This window comes from Stegostoma tigrinum, chromosome 10, assembly GCF_030684315.1.
Source record: "Stegostoma tigrinum isolate sSteTig4 chromosome 10, sSteTig4.hap1, whole genome shotgun sequence".
Lineage (NCBI taxonomy): Eukaryota > Metazoa > Chordata > Chondrichthyes > Orectolobiformes > Stegostomatidae > Stegostoma > Stegostoma tigrinum.
In genome coordinates this window covers 18,051,984-18,069,869 of record NC_081363.1, presented here as the reverse complement: position 1 = coordinate 18,069,869, position 17,886 = coordinate 18,051,984, and the positions used below count along the sequence as shown (strand labels likewise).

The 17,886-nt window shown below is 42.3% G+C and overlaps 1 protein-coding gene across 3 annotated transcripts in view; it reads left to right on the top strand.

The window, feature by feature from the left end:
* The first annotated feature begins 2,131 nt into the window (after nt 1-2,131).
* The window catches only part of fbln5 (fibulin 5), an 89,761-nt gene continuing 74,006 nt past the window's right edge, over nt 2,132-17,886 (top strand). For all 3 annotated transcript variants that reach the window (XR_009446223.1, XM_048538224.2, XM_048538223.2), the window contains exons 1-2: nt 2,132-2,430; nt 16,307-16,388. Coding sequence is in view for 2 of the 3 variants with exons in the window: in XM_048538224.2 (XP_048394181.1) it covers nt 16,308-16,388 (81 nt within the window). In the remaining variant the exon portion in view is untranslated. The remainder of the gene's footprint in view (nt 2,431-16,306; nt 16,389-17,886) is intronic.

Sequence of the window (17,886 nt, the reverse complement as noted above, 5' to 3'; positions counted from 1 at the left end):
GATGTGCAGGCTAGATAGGTCAGTCATGCTAAGTTGCCTGTAGTGTTCAGGGATGTACAGATTAGGTGGGTTATAGGGAGATGGGTTTGTGTGGGTACTCTGAGGGTCAGTGTTAACTTGTTGGGCCAAAGGATCTGTTTCCACACTGTAGGGATTCTATGAGGACCGTTATGGACAAGAACATGTCACAGTAACAGACTAAACTTGATATTCCCGGACTTGAGGGGGTGGGTGAAATGGCAGCAGGAATGCCAATTCTGGCCTAATACCTCCTCTAAGTGAGGCTATTACCTTGTAAACAGGGCAGGAGAAAAACACACCTCGCCCCTCAGAACGGTCAGAAAGCCTGTCATAAACCATAGGTTCTCCCCCTCTGTCTAACATTGAGAAAACTTTGGAATCTGAGATGCAGTCTCAATACCGTTACTGCTGGAAGAAGACGAAGAAACTTTCCTGAGGTGGTCTGGATACAAGAAATAGGCTATGGTCTGGTACACGTTGCCTGTGTCAGAGTCTGAATCAGAGGAATTGAACCTGGGGTGAACACATCGCAGGAAAGACCAGGCCATTATCCTCATACTTAGGGAGGGAGGAATGTTGTGATTGGAATCAGATGGATCTCATTGACTGTGAGGTGTTTGGCCCAGGTTAACAACCAGAATCAATCAGGAGACATTGGCTGACCAATAATAAGCAGAAGATTTAGAATCTCCTCAGTTCAGGTGACTGACTCCAAGCTGGTTGGCAACAAGTAGTGTACTGGGCACAAATAAACAAAGCGTGACTTGGTGATGGATACGGGCCTCTGTGCAGTTATTTCACCTTTCTATGTGTTTCAACAGTGTTTCTATGACCAAGATGCTGTGTAGGATAGCACAGACTATGGAGGATTTTCCAACTTTAATTTTTTTTTGTATGCTCTGTCTGGATTATACTTCAATAACAGCAAGTGCTACCCATTGTCATTGGCACTGGGAAATCCAATGTTTATCTGACGGCCCCCTCTCCAATTTTACCAACCTGTTCAGTTATCACCACAACAAAATTAGCAGGTAGTTATAGAGTCATGGAGTTATCCAGGAGAGAAACAGAACCTTCAGTCCAGCTTGTCCACGTTGACCAGACATCCCAATCTGACCTAACCCCATTTGCCAGCATTTAGACCCCATATCTCTTCCTATTCATATACCTATCCATATGCCTTTTAAATACTGTAACTGTAACACCCTCTGCATAAAAACTTTACTCCTCAGGTCCTTTTTAGATCTTCCCCCTCTCACTTTAAACCTATTCCCTCTAGTTTTAGAATGCCCCACACTAGTAAAAAGAGCTTGGCTAGACCATTCCCCCCATGACTTTATAAACCTCTGTACAGTCACCCCATGGATGAAGTGAATAAGTTCAGGTTAACATTGCAAACAGCAATTTCTCAGCTGATATATTTTAGTTGTGGAATGATTAACACAAGATATGAATGACACCTTGCTAACCATGTCCTACTGTAATGGATGTGAGAGATAGATTAAATAAACTTCCCCAGCAGTGACATTGATTTTTGACAGGGTCTCTCACGCTTCCTAATTCTCCAAATCCAAAACCCTTCAGGTTTGTAAGGCCCAAAGTCGAGACTATTTGAGTCTTACTTGATTGTAAAAATGAAAAGCTACAATGATGCTGTCTGAGCTCCTGGCATTTCTCTCTACAATGCAATGTGTAGCCATTAACATTCTTCACCACTTCCGCACCCATGGCCTATAAAAGGTGCATTTACAGTCCCCCAGACTTCCATCCATTTCGAGAAAAAAAACATGGTGCAATTGTTCCAAATATCCTGTTTAAATTGGTAGTGGTTTCATAGCAAAAACACAGTGTGTTGGCATGTTGCCATAAACCATTTTCAGTTAATTTTAATTTAAGACAAATTCAGATCCCATGAGCTAACATATAAAAGCAGAGACTTATCAGGCTCTTCAGTTTAAACATACTGAAGGTCTCAAACTTTCCAGGAAGACTAAGAACGAAGCTCTAAACTGCCAAGATCCACAAGCTGGTTGTGGGAACTCACGCCAGTTGGTGCTGTGTAATATAAACCAGCTGTCAGCGACACAGAGACTCCATTTGCATGTCTAAACGTACTTTGAGAGTGAAGTGTTCATTTTTAGCATTCCTTGTCCAATTGGCTTAACACTAAATTAGAAGGGAGTTTGAACAAAACTAGGTGCTGATCACTTCGGGGCCAGTATCTCCAAGATAAAGGGGCAAAGCGCGTGGAAAGGGCCATCAGTTTTTCGCAAATTCAAATCCAGCAGCTGCTTACATCTCAAAGGAGCTTATCAGAGAAAAAAGGGAAATACAAGCAATTTTGCCGAACATCAGTCTGGATTTTTGATTCTACTTTTGAAATACAAAATACTTGAAAGAAGTTATCAGGTAAATATAATCTATGAACTTGTACTGGATGTCTGAAAATACCTCATTATCCAGGTGAACACACTTCATTACCCCAGAAGATTTTAAGTGTAGTTTACTCTATAAAGCAATATATTTAATTGAATATTGATGGGCAGCTCATGAAAAGCTTAATTGATTGATTAACCTACATCAAACTCTCAGTCATTCCATCTTATTGCATTTTAGTCTTAATAACCACATGGTTATTAGATACTCTGAACATCGCATTTGATGCATCTTGAAAAATTAAATTACTTGTATAGGTTGTTTTGAACTCGATCTTGATGTAAAGCAAGGATAACTTTAAAAAAAAAAGTACGGATGCTTGAAATCTGAAAAATAATCAGTGTTCAAAAATGCAGCAGAGCCAGCAGATTATGTGAGAAAGTTGGAGTAAGTGCCTTGACAATTGTTCTGCAGAACGCAGTCTCAGGATCAGTTCTTGAAGAAGTCATGTTGAACTTAAAAAGTTAAACTCTGTTTATCTCCCCACTAATGTTGTCAGACTTGTTGCTTTCTTTCCCCCAACGCTTTCCGTTCTGAACTATTGTGATATTTGATAACTCATTGTTAACAAACAAATAGTATGTTAATTCTCCATTGTTATAACTTATCGTAGTGCTTTTCCTTCAATCCAGGAAGCTGTGATGAAATAATTCAAAGGTTTTTCCAGAACCACTCAGGAACCCTATAAAATCCAATCATTGAAAACTCTGCGGGATATGACTAGCCTTGGAAATCAATTGTTTGCCCACACGAGGGAGTGATCCATCATTGAGAACTGCTCCTTTTAGTGACCCTCTGAGAACTCAGCCATCAGGTTGTCATTCTATGACAATGAAATCATTGCAATGAATTAGTGCAGTTTGACATGCCTTTCTTAAATCTGGTGTTAGTTTGGAATTGTTGACTTTGTTCTTTTTAAATTATCATTATCATTCTATCTTTCCTTCTTGAACTAGCCCATTTGTACAATTTCCAGCATCACGTTTCTGGCCCTTCTTAAAGTTTGGAACATTAGTTATTTTCAAATTATTTGGCACTATCTCTGGATTTAATGAACCATGGAAAAAATTCCACTGCAAGTGTAATTAAATGAATGTTTACCAACTCCAGGTTACTAAATGACTATTTTTGTAACTTATCTCTGTGATTTGCTAGCTTTTAAAGTGGCAGAGTAGTATAAAAATAAATACCCTCCCCACTTCAAACCGTTTTGTTTCAGGTTACAAACTAAGTTAAGAGTAGTCAATAATACTGTGCAAATTAGGGTTAGGATTGCCAGGCTAATCCATTAGTACTGGCAGTGACATTGTGGGCACAGGTTTGTCAATAACTTGAGAAGTACATCAAAGCTCATATGATTTACCTGGGATCACATTTTAAAGAATATCCATCAATGGAGTGCCTGGAATGTAGAACAATGTCCCAGTGTGCTTCAAAGAGCCCCAAACAGATAGAAAATGTAGAACTGAACCATTAAAAAATGGTGATCAGTCTAACTGAGGTGTAATTGTATGAAAGTGTTAAAGGAAGAGGAAGAGGAGGTCAGTGAGGATATTCTGGGATATGAACATCTGAAATCATGGTTGACAATGATCAGTGGAATAATGGTAATGTAGGAAGCCAGATTTGAAGTAGTACAGAGTTGAAGAGCTGGAGGAAATTGCAGAGACACAGAGAGGGGTGGAGTTGGCAGAGGTGGTGCACACATATAAAAGGCTTTGAGGGTGAGGATAAATTGGAGTCATTTAAGAACCCGGTGACATTGTCGTGATGTGTGTGAGACGGATGTGCTGTAGGATAGGGTACAGTGAGTGCAACACATGGACTTGCCAGGAACATATTGGAATAGATAAATGTGGATTTTGTTTTCAATGTTTTAACTTCCTTTGTAGGCCTGCGCATCTAATGAATAGATCCATTTTATGAGAGTCCTGGCATCTAAAGGTGGCTGGAGATAAGAATTGTGTCAAACAGAAATTCACCTGTTCCCTCGTATCCATTATCTTTGCTGGAACTTCTTGCTACAAGCTAAGGTGAAGGTTTAGTTCATCCAGATAAACTTGGCTCAATATATTCTAATAAAAATGCCCCTATCATGTTTTACTGAACACAATGAAAGCCAGTTAATTGCAGTCATTGTTTGCGGAATCCCTACATTGTGGAAGCAGGCCATTTGGCCCATCAAATTCAAATAGCATCCCACCCTGACCCACCCCTCCCTATAACCCCTATTGGTAGAGTAGTGGTTAGTATCCCTGCCTGTCACATGGGAGATTGTGGTTCAGTTCCTTGCTGGGGAGGAGTTTGGGTCCTTTTTGGGGTGGCATGGTGGCTCAGTGGTTAGCACTGCAGCCTCACAGCGCCAGGGACCTGGCTTCGATTCCACCCTCAGGCAACTGTCTGTTTGGGGTTTGCACATTCTCCCCGTGTCTGCGGGGTTTCCTTCGGGTGTTCCAGTTTCCTCCCACAGTCCAAAGATGTGCAGGTTAGGATGGATTGGCCATGCTACATTGCCTGTAGTGTTCAGGGATATGTGGAGTAGGTCGGTTACAGGGGGATGGGTCTGGATGGGATTCTCTGAGGTTTGGTGTGGATTTCTTGGGCTGAAGGGCCTGTTTCCACACTGTAGGAATTCTATGATTCTATGAAAACCCTGCATTTCCCATGGCTAATACTATGGGCAATTTAGCATGGCCAATTCACCTGACCTGCACATCTTTGGACTGTGGTAGGAAACCCAGTCAGACACGGGGAGAACATGCAAACTCCACTTGGACAGTCACCTGAGGCAGGAATCAAACCCAGGTCCCTGGAGCTGTGAGGCAGCAGTGCTAACCTCTGAGCCACTGTCCTGCCCATTGTTGTGAAGTAGGGAATACCACAACCAAATTTCAGCATAACACCATCCCACAAACACCAAAGAGTTTGAACAGATAACTTGTTTTAGTGAAGATAGGTTGAGAGATAAATATTGGCTTAGATACCAGAGACAGCTCCCCTGCGCATCTTTGAAGTGGTGCACTGAGACTGTAATATTCACCTGAGAAAGAGAAAGAGAGCAGGATGGGATTCTGTTTAACATCCCATTTAGTGTGTGGCATACCCTGACAGTGCAACACTCCCCTCAGTACTGCCTTAAGGTTTTGGCCTACATTTTGTGCTCAGAATCCAAGACTTTCTGCCTGAGGTGAGGTAAGGGTATGCAAGAGAAATACCAATTATGAGCTACAGCTGACAACTCAAAGCTATTAAAATGCACTTTAACAGATTGACGTTCGCTGGTGCCTCAGTAATACCAAGAAACAGGAAGGTTTAGTTGTTGTGATAGTGAGGGGGCAGGAGTTTGTGAGACATGGGGCCGGAAGCGGTTTGAACGGCAACATAGCTTAACAATACCTGCTGTAAAATAATTGACTGTAATACACAAAGTCGTAACTTTGAAAATAATTCTTTTCTTCTTCGTTCAGTCACATATATTTCTCTCCCTTATGCCTGAAGTGAACTTGCTGAGTGTTGACCAGATGTTACTGGGGGTGCGCCACCAACAGATGTAGGCATATCTGATTTGCTAATCCCCCTCAGTGAAGAATATAGTCTAAACTGGTTCAGCAATGTAGGTAATATTGATTGGCCTTTTGGTAACATACCCCACATGCACATGCCAAAACAATTCAACTGGCCATGTCATTATTTGAATTGAATCAAACCATATCTGGAGCAGCTATTCTATATAATATGCTAACAGAGTGGTTTTATTACTGGACTAGTAACCCAGTGGTTTGGAAGAATAATATAGTGATTTGTAAGTGGAATTTAGTTTATTAAATAAAAAGAGTGTGGTTTTGCCCTTCTTACTGGTGGCAAAGAAGATTGTCAAATGGGGTTGGCAGATCTGCTCTGGAGTGATGCTTGCCTTCTTCTTGCCACCTCACCAGTTAAGTCCTAGGTGAGAAGGTCCATTGAGGACTTTCTCAGCTCACCAGCAATTAAGGATCAAGTAACAGGCTATTTAAGGACCACAATTTACCACTGAGCTGATTTCCTTCCTCCTTCATGGGCAAGACAAGTGACTGTTTCCTGATTGGGAACTCAGATTGGCTTGCCTGCTGAGTTAGGGTAGGGAGGGCATTTATTAGCTAAATCTGGGGCAGGAACAGGGGCAAAGGGATGGCTGCTGAATCCCCCTCCCTTGTCTCTGATTCATCTGTTCACCCACTCCCAACCATTCCCTCCCCATGGAAAGTGAAAGAAACTTATGTCATTGTCACTGTACCCACCTCAACATCTCAAGCAACAGTTTTTCAGCCCCAGAAGGTGCCAGACTCTGAACAGTTAGCAGTTTCTGCACAGGTGGATTGTGATTGGTCAAATATTTCACCAGTCAGTCCCTAACAAGTCCAGAAGAAGGGTAATCCCCAAAATGCCGATTTCTCCTTTCCCCCGGATTGCTGCCTGGCTTGCTGTGTTCTGCCAGCCTCCCATCTGAGCTCCCAACAAGTTGATTGGAACTTAATTCAGTAAGCTTTCTTAGTGATGACAATGGTGAGTCAGTCACCATTATATACATGCACCCAAATGTTTGACTATAATTCAGAACATCATGCATGACCTTAGTATTGGTATTGATTACCATGAAACATTACAAATTAACTACAGCATAGAACCCATCTAGTCTATGCTGGCTCACCATAGAACAATTCATTTAGTGCACTTGCTCAATCTAGTGTGGCATGGTGGCTCAGTGGTTAGCACTGTTACTTCACAGTGCCAGAGATCTGGGTTCAATTCCACCCTCAGGCAACTGTCTGTATGGAGTTTGCACATTCTCCTTGCATCTGTGTGGCTTTCCTCTAGATACTTTGGTTTCCTCCCAGAGTCCAAAGATGTGCTGGTTTGGTGGATTGGCCATGCTAAATTGCCTGTAGAGTTCAGAGATGTGTAGATTAGGTGGGTTATAAGGAAATAGGTCTGGGTGGGATGCTCTGAGAGTTGATGTGGACTTGTTGAACTGAAGGGCCTGTTTTTGCACTGTAGGGATTCTATCCCTGTAGCCCTACAAGCTTATTTCCCTCAAGTGTCCATCCAGTTACCACTTGAAATAATTCATTGAGGCCACTTCTGCCACCTTCATAGATAACAAGCCTAGGTCATTCATTATGTTAAAAAGCAATTCTTTGTCATATTTTAAATCTAAATTCTCTAATCACTGTGCCATCAGCTAATGGAATTTTTTATATCGACCTTAATTAAATCTCTCAAAATGTTGTACGATCAACGTAATCATCCCCCAATACCCTTCACTCTAAGATAATACGGTGTGAAGCTAGATGAACACAGCAGGCCAAGCAGCATCAGAGGATCAGGAAGGCTGACGTTTCAGGTCAAGACCCTTCTTCAGAAAATTTTTTTTCTGAAGAAGGGTCTCGACCCAAAACGGCAGCTTTCCTGCTCCTCTGATGCTGCTTGGCCTGCTGTGTTCATCTAGCTTCACACTGTGTTATGTCAGATTCTCCAGCATTGTCAGTCCCGACTATCTCTGTAACAATCCTTCACTCTAACCCCAGTTTCTCCATTTCAATCTTGTAGCTAAATTCCCGCATCCCTGGAACCATGCTGGTACATCAGAATGACATTAAAAACCCTATCTAACCACCAGCACTGGCCTTTCTTATTTTGTCCTTTCCTTGCTCCCAAACCCAAAACTAAACCAAAAAGGGCAATGGAATATTGATCTTTATCTTGAAAGTGAAGACGGGTGTGTGTGGGAGAAGTGTGGAAGAATGGAGGAAGTTATACTTCAGATGTGTGCTGCCTTGGCCAAATCCCAATAGTAGAACTGCCTTCGACTGTGGCCACAAAGCCACAGGAAGGATATATTGACATTGTTTGGAGTGCAGCCCTCCCTCACGAGGAACGAGATAAACTGAGCTGATTGCATGTTAGTCAGACAGCATTGATTCAACAAAAACAAAATGTAAACCCCAAAATTGTGTTTGCAGTGGCCAACTGGAATTGCTCACATGTTTATTTACATCTGTATCAGTTTCTGTAGGAGAGAAAACTTTTTAAGAATTTTTATTAAATTATCCCAGGAAACATTTAAGAATAAATTACTGTGACTAACCATTTGCAGCTGTTTGTTACATATTGCTGCCGCATGCTGATAAATACCTTAACATTCAAATTCATTTACATAATTACTTATTCATTAGGCAATCCTAAATGATGCACTTTCGAATAAACTTGCTTGCTACAAATCCATATTCTTTTTATCGCAATGAACTATGGCTTCTCCTGTAGCTAGCACAATACATCACACATCTCAGGAGTCTATCTATCTGGCTAAAGTTGAATTCATGCTAAAATCCTTGACTGACTCATGCTGATGCTCGGCCTTCAAGTGATATTTTACCTGTTGGTGATTTAGCTCGTCAAACAAATATACCATGTATATGTTAATGAAATGTGAGGCTGGATGGACACAGCAGGCCCAGCAGCATCTCAGGAGCACAAAAGCTGACGTTTCGGGCCTAGACGCTAGCTTTCCAGAGAGACCACTCTCTCCATGACTCCCTTGTTCGCTCCACACTGCCTTCCAACCCCACCACACCCGGCACCTTCCCCTGCAACCGCAGGAAATGCTACACTTGCCCCCACACCTCCTCCCTCACCCCATCCCAGGCCCCAAGATGACTTTCCACATTAAGCAGAGGTTCACCTGCACATCTACCAATGTGTATACTGCATCCACTGTACCCGGTGTTGCTTCCTCTACATTGGGGAAACCAAGCGGAGGCTTGGGGACCGCTTTGCAGAACACCTCCGCTCGGTTTGCAATAAACAACTGCACCTCCCAGTCGCAAACCATTCCCACTCCCCCTCCCATTCTTTAGATGACATGTCCATCATGGGCCTCCTGCACTGCCACAATGATGCCACTCGAAGGTTGCAGGAACAGCAACTCATATTCCGCCTGGGAACCCTGCAGCCCAATGGTATCAATGTGGACTTCACCAGCTTCAAAATCTCCCCTTCCCCCACCGCATATCAAAACCAGCCCAGTTCGTCCCCTCCCATCACTGCACCACACAACCAGCCCAGCTCTTCCCCTCCACCCACTGCATCCCAAAACCAGTCCAAACTGTCTCTGCCTCCCTAACCTGTTCTTCCTCTCACCCATCCCTTCCACCCCAAGCTGCACCTCCATCTCCTACCTACTAACCTCATCCCACCTCCTTGACCTGTCCGTCTTCCCTGGACTGACCTATCCCCTCCCTACCTCCCCACCTATACTCTCCTCTCCACCTATCTTCTTTTCTCTCCATCTTTGGTCCGCCTCCCCCTCTCTCCATATTTATTCCAGTTCCCTCACCCCATCCCCCTCTCTGATGAAGGATCTCGGCCTGAAACATCAGCTTTTGTGCTCCTGAGATGCTGCTTGGCCTGCTGTGTTCATCCAGTTTCACATTTCATTATCTTGGATTCTCCAGCATCTGCAGTTCCCATTATCACCATGTATATGTGTTTTGATTTCAATTTGGGGGACTGTTCTGGAAGGGTGTAGGACTCATAGCAGTGTAGTTAAAAATGTAGAGGTGATTTTCATCCCTGGGCTAGGACAACTGGGAAAATCATGGTACTAAATACGGTGAAGTTGATTGTGGTTACCTAGGTTCAGTTAGTATAACTGCTGCATCTGACTTGGAGGCTGTGGGGTTCAAAGTCCTACGCTAGATAAAATGACTCCATGGGTGTTGGTATCCCATCACCAAGTCGCCCTTTATTTATGTGTGCATAGTAGTCGAGACTGGTCCAGAAGCCTCAGAGCCAGCTCTCAGTATGAACAGAACCTCTGACACTGTTGTTTATACCTGCCAGCCAGGGCTCCCTGATTGGAATCGGTTAACACGCCCAATCAGGGAACTCCAGTTTCATGATGTCCACTTGGCTGACCTTGTCACAATCACTACACTGGACAATTCAGTGAGGGAAGACTACACCATTCCTAGTTTTGCCCATCTATAGGACGTTAAATTACTTCATCGCTCAGCTGGGTGTTCGGTTTCCAGTGGAACTGTTTAAAGAGGAAGGAATCATCTCAACCAACCATACTGAGAAGAACCTGCATGGACATTGATCCCACCATGCTTTGTGTGACTTCGCTGCTCACTAGATAACAATTCTAACATTGTGATATGATTACTTATGAAGAACTCTTGGCAAGAGATTTCATAATTGCCAGTTTTAGGGTTTATTTTTAAAATTGAAATGTTTGCTAGTGGATCATTGTACATTGCAAGAGTTGTGAGGGTGAATTTTCCTTTAGAGCAAGGCAACCTGAGGGACCCTGGTCAGTGCCACACACCCAAGATGCAATGTGATCATTTCATCAGTAAATCTATTTATGACATACTTTGAACTGGTGAATTTCAGAAATTTAACAGTATTCCAGATGCCTCCTTCAAAGGACATCCAGATGGTGTTATATGTGATGTTTGGTAGTGATTATTGTTTAAATATATTCCTGATATACAGCCTGACTTATTTAATGACTGTTATCACTTCTGAATAATCCGAGAAGTACAAGTGTGGGGGTGACCTTTAGAATCCCACCTCTGTTCTGGGCATATACATGATGATGGGCTGAATGGCATTCCTTTGGAATTCTGTCCTTGACGCTGTCTCTTTCTCTTTCTCTCTGTCTTCCTTTAAAATGAACCTTTGACTAAGCTTCTGGTTACTGTCTCCTTTTGGTCATTCATTAGATGTGAGCATCATTGATAAATTTATTGCCTGTCCCTAATTGTCCGTCAGAAGGAGGTGCTAAGTCATCTTCCTGAACCGTTACAGTCTATGTGGTGTAGCACCCCCAAAATGCAGTTAAGGAGGAAGTTCCAGGATTTTAACCTAGTGACTATGAAGGAACTGCGATATATTTCCAAAGCAGGATGGTGAGTAGCTTAGAGAGGTACTTGCAGATGGTATGTTCCAATGCATTTCTGTCCTTTTTCTTCTCGGTTTGGGTTTGGAAGGTGCCAACAAAAATCACAGAATCACAGAGGTTTTAGGACCCAGAAGGAGACAATTTGGGGCATCATGTTCGCACCCTTCTCACAATGAGCATGATGACATAATGCCACTCTCCTGTCTTTTCTCAGTTCCCTTGTTTTGATTCAACAACTCATCTAATGACCTCTTGAATGCCTCAGTTGAATCTGCCTCCATCACACATCCAGGCAGTGCATTCCAGTGAAGAAATGTTTTCTTGCACCATTTTTGGTATATTTATACATAACGTTAAATCTGTGCCCTCTCATTCACAATCCTTTCATGAGCAAAAATAGCTTCTTTGGTGGTTTGAAAACATCTATCAGACCTCCACTTATCCTTCTTCTTTCCAAGGTGATCATTTCCAACCTCTCTAACCTATCCTCATGAATGAAGTTTCTCATCACTGGAACCACTCTTGTAAATCTCTTCTGTAGCTTCTGTCATGTTATCACATCCTTCCCACAATATGGTGCCCACAAATGAACACAATACTCCAGCTGAGGTCTAACAAGTATCTTGGACAAGTTTAGCATAAGGCCCTTGCTCATGTATGCCTATGCTCCTGCTAATAAAGCCTGGGATACAGCATGCTTTATTCACTGCTGTTTCTGCCTGTCCTAATGCCTTCAATGATCTATGCACATATACACCCAGGTCCTCCTGCTCCTGCACCCCCTTGAGTACGGTACCCCATATTTTATAATCTCTTTGAATGATCCTCTGACTAAAATACATCATCTCACGCTTCTCCACATTAAACTTAATCTGACATGAACTGACCACTCCACCAACTTGTGTCATGTACAGTTTACAATGTTTTCCGGTTCATATCATCAGCAAACTTTGAAATTGTTTCCTGCAGGCCATGAGCTAGATCATATGAATATATCTGAAAAGGTAAGGGTTCAAATACTAACCCGCTAGGAACCTCCACCACAAGCCTTCCTTCTGCCTGAAAAATAACCCATTGTCTTTTACTCTGTTTCCTACCACTCAGCCAATATTGTATCCATGTTACTACTATCCCTTTTATTCCATGAGCAATAACTTTCCCCACAAGTCTGATGGAACACATTGTATCAAACATCTACTATCCCTGTCCCTATTAATTCTATATTGAAAAACATGTTTCTAGAAGCTTCCCAATATCCAAACTGACTAATCTATAATTGCTGGGCTTATCCTTACTAACGTTTTGAACAAGGATGCAATGTCTGCTATTCTTCAGTCTTCTGGCAGTTCTTCCAAGTTTAGGGAAGTCTGAAAGGTTATGGCTAATGGCACTGCAATTTATAATCTCATTTCCTTCATTGCTCTTCATTGCATCTTAACCAAACCCTGTTCCTTATTAACTTTAAACCACCACATTATATCCAATGCTTTCTCCGTATAATTTTTTATATCCTTCCAGTGACAGAATTTTCTCCTCTGTCACCATAGAGTGGGTAACCTCCTCAGTCAAGACATTTCAAAGTATTCATTTAACACCTCATCCATGTCTCTTGCCTCTGTGCAGAAATTCTTTTTGGCTCCTACTTTGACACTACTACTCCTTTTGCCACTCTTTTACTACATGATGTGCCTATGGATGACTTTGGGATTCACCTTTAGTTTGGCAGTCATGTCTTTCATAAACCCTATTTTCTTCTCTAATATGTTTTCTCCCCTATCCTCGTATAGTTGCTTGATTCGTCTTGGTTCTCAATCGTGTCTTTTTTTTTAACCTAACGTCTGTCATAAGCACACCTTTTTCATTTTACTTTCTAGTTCCTTTTTCACCCAGAGAGCTCTGGATTTGTTTGCATTCCTTTTTGTTTTGTGGGAATTTTGGCTGTATCTGTACCATTTCTTCTTTGAAGGTAAGCAATTGTTTAGCTACAGCTTTTCCTACCAGCATTTTGTTCTGGTCTCCTTGCCCAGCTCATTTCTGCCTTACTGAAATTGTCATTCTCAAGTTAATTATACTTGCTCAAGATTGCCTGCTGGCTTTTTCTATCCTCATCCTAAACCATATGATGCAATGATCACTGTCTCCTCAGCATTGCCGACTAACACTTAATCCACTTGGCCCACTCCATTTCCAAGAACCAATCAAAGAGGGTATCGTTCCTTTTCGTAGAAGGTATATATCGTTATGGAAAAGCTTCCTGCGTGCAACCTGGAAACACTCACCCTGCTCCACCCCAATGCCCAATATCTCAGTCTATATTCAGGTAGTTAAAGTCCGCCATTTTGACTAGCCTATGATACTTACAACACCCTGCAGTTTTGTTCTGCATCTTTCCCATTGTCAGTGGTCTGTAGACCAGATTGAACAATATGATTCTTCCTTGACTCTTGTCAATTTGATTCCGTCCTTGAGCTCTCTGAGACATCCTTTTTCTCCAGCACTGCATTGCTCTCATTAACCAACAGCGATGCCTTTCCTCCCTCCCATCCCTTCCTATCTTCCTGAACATTTTGTACCCAGGAATATTTAACACTGTGTGTTGCTCCTCCTTGAACCACATACCTGTTATCACCACAGCGTCACATTTTCACATGGCAATCTGTGCCTTTAGCTTCTCCGCCTTATTTACTATAGTCTGTGTATTTATATACATATGCAGAGTTATCCTAATCTTCCATATTATCTCCTTTATTCGGACTTTATCTCTTAACTTTTCATTTTCTATACTAGTCTCTCTAAGTATTCTGAGCATCGTGGTATTCCTTTCTAATGTCCTCTCTTGGCCCCTGCCAAGTTGATTTAAAACCCACTCAATAGCACTGGCAAAACATCCCATATGGAACTCAGTCCCAGCTCTATTCAGGTACAATGCAGTCATCTGTCTGGGTACCATTTTGCCTAGTGCCGAACCCAATCCCATTGTCCTAGGAATCTAAAGGCCTTCCTCCTGAATCTCCTTTCCAGCCACACACTCATCTGTCTTATCCTCTTATGTGTGCACTCTCTTGCATGTGGCATTGGGAGAAATCCAGAGACTACTCGGGTTATGATCCTACTTATAAGTTTTCTGATTGCAGGATCATTTACCCTTTCCTCCTTAAGCCATTGGCATGGATGTGGACTACATGTCTGGCTGTTCCTCCTCCTAGGGATGAATGTCCTGCAGCTGCCATGTGACATCCTTTACTGTGACACCAGAGAGGCAATATGCAATCCAGGAGTCACATCTACTTCCACAGAGGTGCTAGAGCTAATCAATCCCCCATCATTATGTCTCCTACTTTCTTCTTTCCCACCCCTTTCCTCTATAGCGAAGCTGCTCAGGATGCCACAAACTTGGCTCTGACTACAATTCCTTGAGGAATAACTGCCATAACCAGATTTCAAAATGGAAAACCAATTATGTTTGGGACCCAAGGCGGCTCCTGCACTAACTGCCTTTGTTTCTTGGATTGCCCTGAAGTCACCTATTCCATTTCTGAGGTGTGACAACCTCCCTGACTGGGCTACCCACGAACTGCTCCATCTCATGGCTCAGAAACTGCTGATTGAGTTCTGAAACCTAGAGCTCACATTTTTGCATTTTTACATTTCAAGTAAAGTCAGTTCTTCAAAAAAATATACTTTTCTAATTTACAGCAAATTAAACTTCAGGCCAGAAACAGGTCAGTTTCTTACACACTAGTGGCTTTACTGTTTGTCACTGCTTATTTTTTCTTTCCACTTTCCTTTCAAATGCAATGTGGGCTCGTTATGAGAAGATGAATTATATACCTCTCGGTTACCCAGTCCCAAGTTAAGTGTTGAAGTCTTTGAGCATTGGTGCCCCTTTGTAGTCTCCCGCCCTGAGCTGCTCCCTCACAGATGTTACTGTTACTGAAGGGGATTTTTTAGTTAGCGATTGGGGTGCCAGTCAAGAAGGCTGTTTTGTCCTGGATGTCAGTGAGTGCTGTTGGAGTTGTAGATAAGCAGGTAAGTGGGGAGTATTCCATTCCACTTATGTCTGTTGAAGGTTTCAGGAATCAAGAAATGAGCTACATGCTGCAGAATTCCCAGCCTCTGACCTGGTCTTCGAATATAGAACAGTTCAGCAGAGTACAGGCCCTTCGTAAATATTGCATGTGTATGGCTGGTCCAGTTAAGTGTCTCATCAAAGGTAACCCCCAATGTCAATGATGGGAGATTAAGCAGTTGTAATGCTGTCGAATGTCATAGGTAGCTGATTAAATTCTCTCTTTTTCACGATAGTCATTACTCATTACCTGTGGTACTAAAGTGGTTCAGGGTTTGAAAATGTATTTCAAAGCAAGGTAACCTTTGTCACAGAGGAACATATGCCTGCTCTTTTTTTAGAGGGAGGTGAATGATGGTAGTTTAACCTGAGGGTGACCATCCCTCACTTGAAGGGTGAGGTTGAGAAGATGTTACGTTCATGGTGGCTTCAGTTAGTGTGAGAATTGAACTCAGGCTGTTAATATCACACTGTATTACAAGCCAGCAGCCCAGTCAACTGAGCTAACCAACCTCCCAACAAAATACATTAGGTCATAAAGTGAATGGAGCTGCATAAGTATATTTCTTTATTGTCCTAAGCTTGGGAACTAGAACATCAGAACAGGAAATGGTCTTCAGTATTCACACACGAAGAAGTTATGTATCTGAACCTATTCTCTAACTCTTATAAAATTTTGAGTCCATGTGGTATCTAGCATTTTTGATTCTGGAGTCTATTGAAAGCAGTGTTTTGTTTTGGTGAGTTGTTTGTGTAAATATGTGTGTGGTAGGAAGGAATGAATGGTGGAATCACTATTCACCATCTATTATTCATCTTTCCTTTCTTGGTTGCAGGATGTTGACTATACTGCTACTGATGGTGCTGCTGATCAGAGTTGGATGGGCTCAGGAGATTGATTCAGCTGTGTCATTTACGGTAATTACCACAGAGTCTTAACCAAGAGAAAGAGAATGAAGGGGTGACATTGTCCTATTGATATGAGGTTCAATGTGTGAGTAATTGACATGAGCCGAATCAAAATATGTCAATGTTTGAAAGAATACAAGTTTGGAAGTGGGCAATGGCATTCATGGTCACTTTAAGAAATGGTATGTTGGGCATGGCTGTGGTCAGAGATGGGAGAAGTGATGTGGTCAGAGATATGATCGATGCTAGGGTTCAGAACAGAGGCGGTAGGCTGTAGCAGTTGGGGGGATGGGACATGAGTGCATGGTTGAGGTGTTAGAACCACGTGAGGAGGAGAGAATGTGGTCCTTTCTTTTAAGACCCCGTTCAATTGGCAGAAACAAATATTTTTAATGTTTTTTCACTTCACACTTCAATTAATCTTTGCTAACCAGATCAAAAATAAAGCAGGTCCAACTCTAAAGTTTTCTTGAAGGAAAGTGAGTGGTGTTTGATGACCTATTAAACCCAAAAAGTATAAGCAAATGTGACATCAGGCACAAAAACATACAACACAGATAGAAAGCTTGGAAGGAATGGGGGAGGGTAGTCAAGTACAGACAGTGCGGAAAAGGCAATTGATGCCTAATGTTTATAGAGTCCTACAGTCATAAGATTGAAAGTTGAATTCCAATTCTGCAGCTGTTGCCCTGTTTCTTCAGTAGTGATGAGATTTGCTGAAACCCTTGATTGCTTTGGAGTGGCACAGTGGCTCAGTGGCTAGCACTGCTGCCTCACAGCTCTGGGAACCAGGGTTCAATTTCAGCTTTGGGTAATTGTGTGGAGCTTGCACATTCTCCCCAAGTCTGCTTGGGTTTGCTCCAGTTTTGTCCCACAGCCCAAAGATGTGCAGGTTAGGTGGGTTGGCCATGCTAAGTTGCCCATAGTGTCCAGTGATGTGTAGGGAAGGTGGATTAACCCCGGGAAATGCAGGGTTATGAGGATGGGGTGAGTCTGGGTGGGATGCTCTTCGGATGGTCTTGTTGGGCCCAAAGGCCTGTTTCCACAGTGTAGGGATTCTATTCTAAATGGTTGATTCATCAAGGTTGTTCTTTCATCAGACATTGACTTTTTTAGTTTGACAAGAGAGACAGGCAGAGAGAGAGAGAGTTTGTCTTCCTGTTCTTCCTTACAAATATCTATTTGTATATTCTGGAAACTGCTCAATAGTTTTCCAAGCTGAACACACCATAGACAACTTTTCATCTTAAATGTGTAACTTTCAGAATGGTATGAATTTACAGCGTGATACTGATTTGAGTTTTGGTGTCTTTTATAACAATGTTACTTTCAACTTGATCCTCATTTATTGATCCTTTCACAAGCTTGGCTCCACCAAGCTTGCCAATCTCCCATACTCAGAAGTAGGCAAGCAGATCAAGACTGGAAAATGTTAACTTTCTTACAAAAGGGAAATGAATTGCAATTGTATAGAAATATCTGAACTTTGTAAGGCTCATTAAAGGGC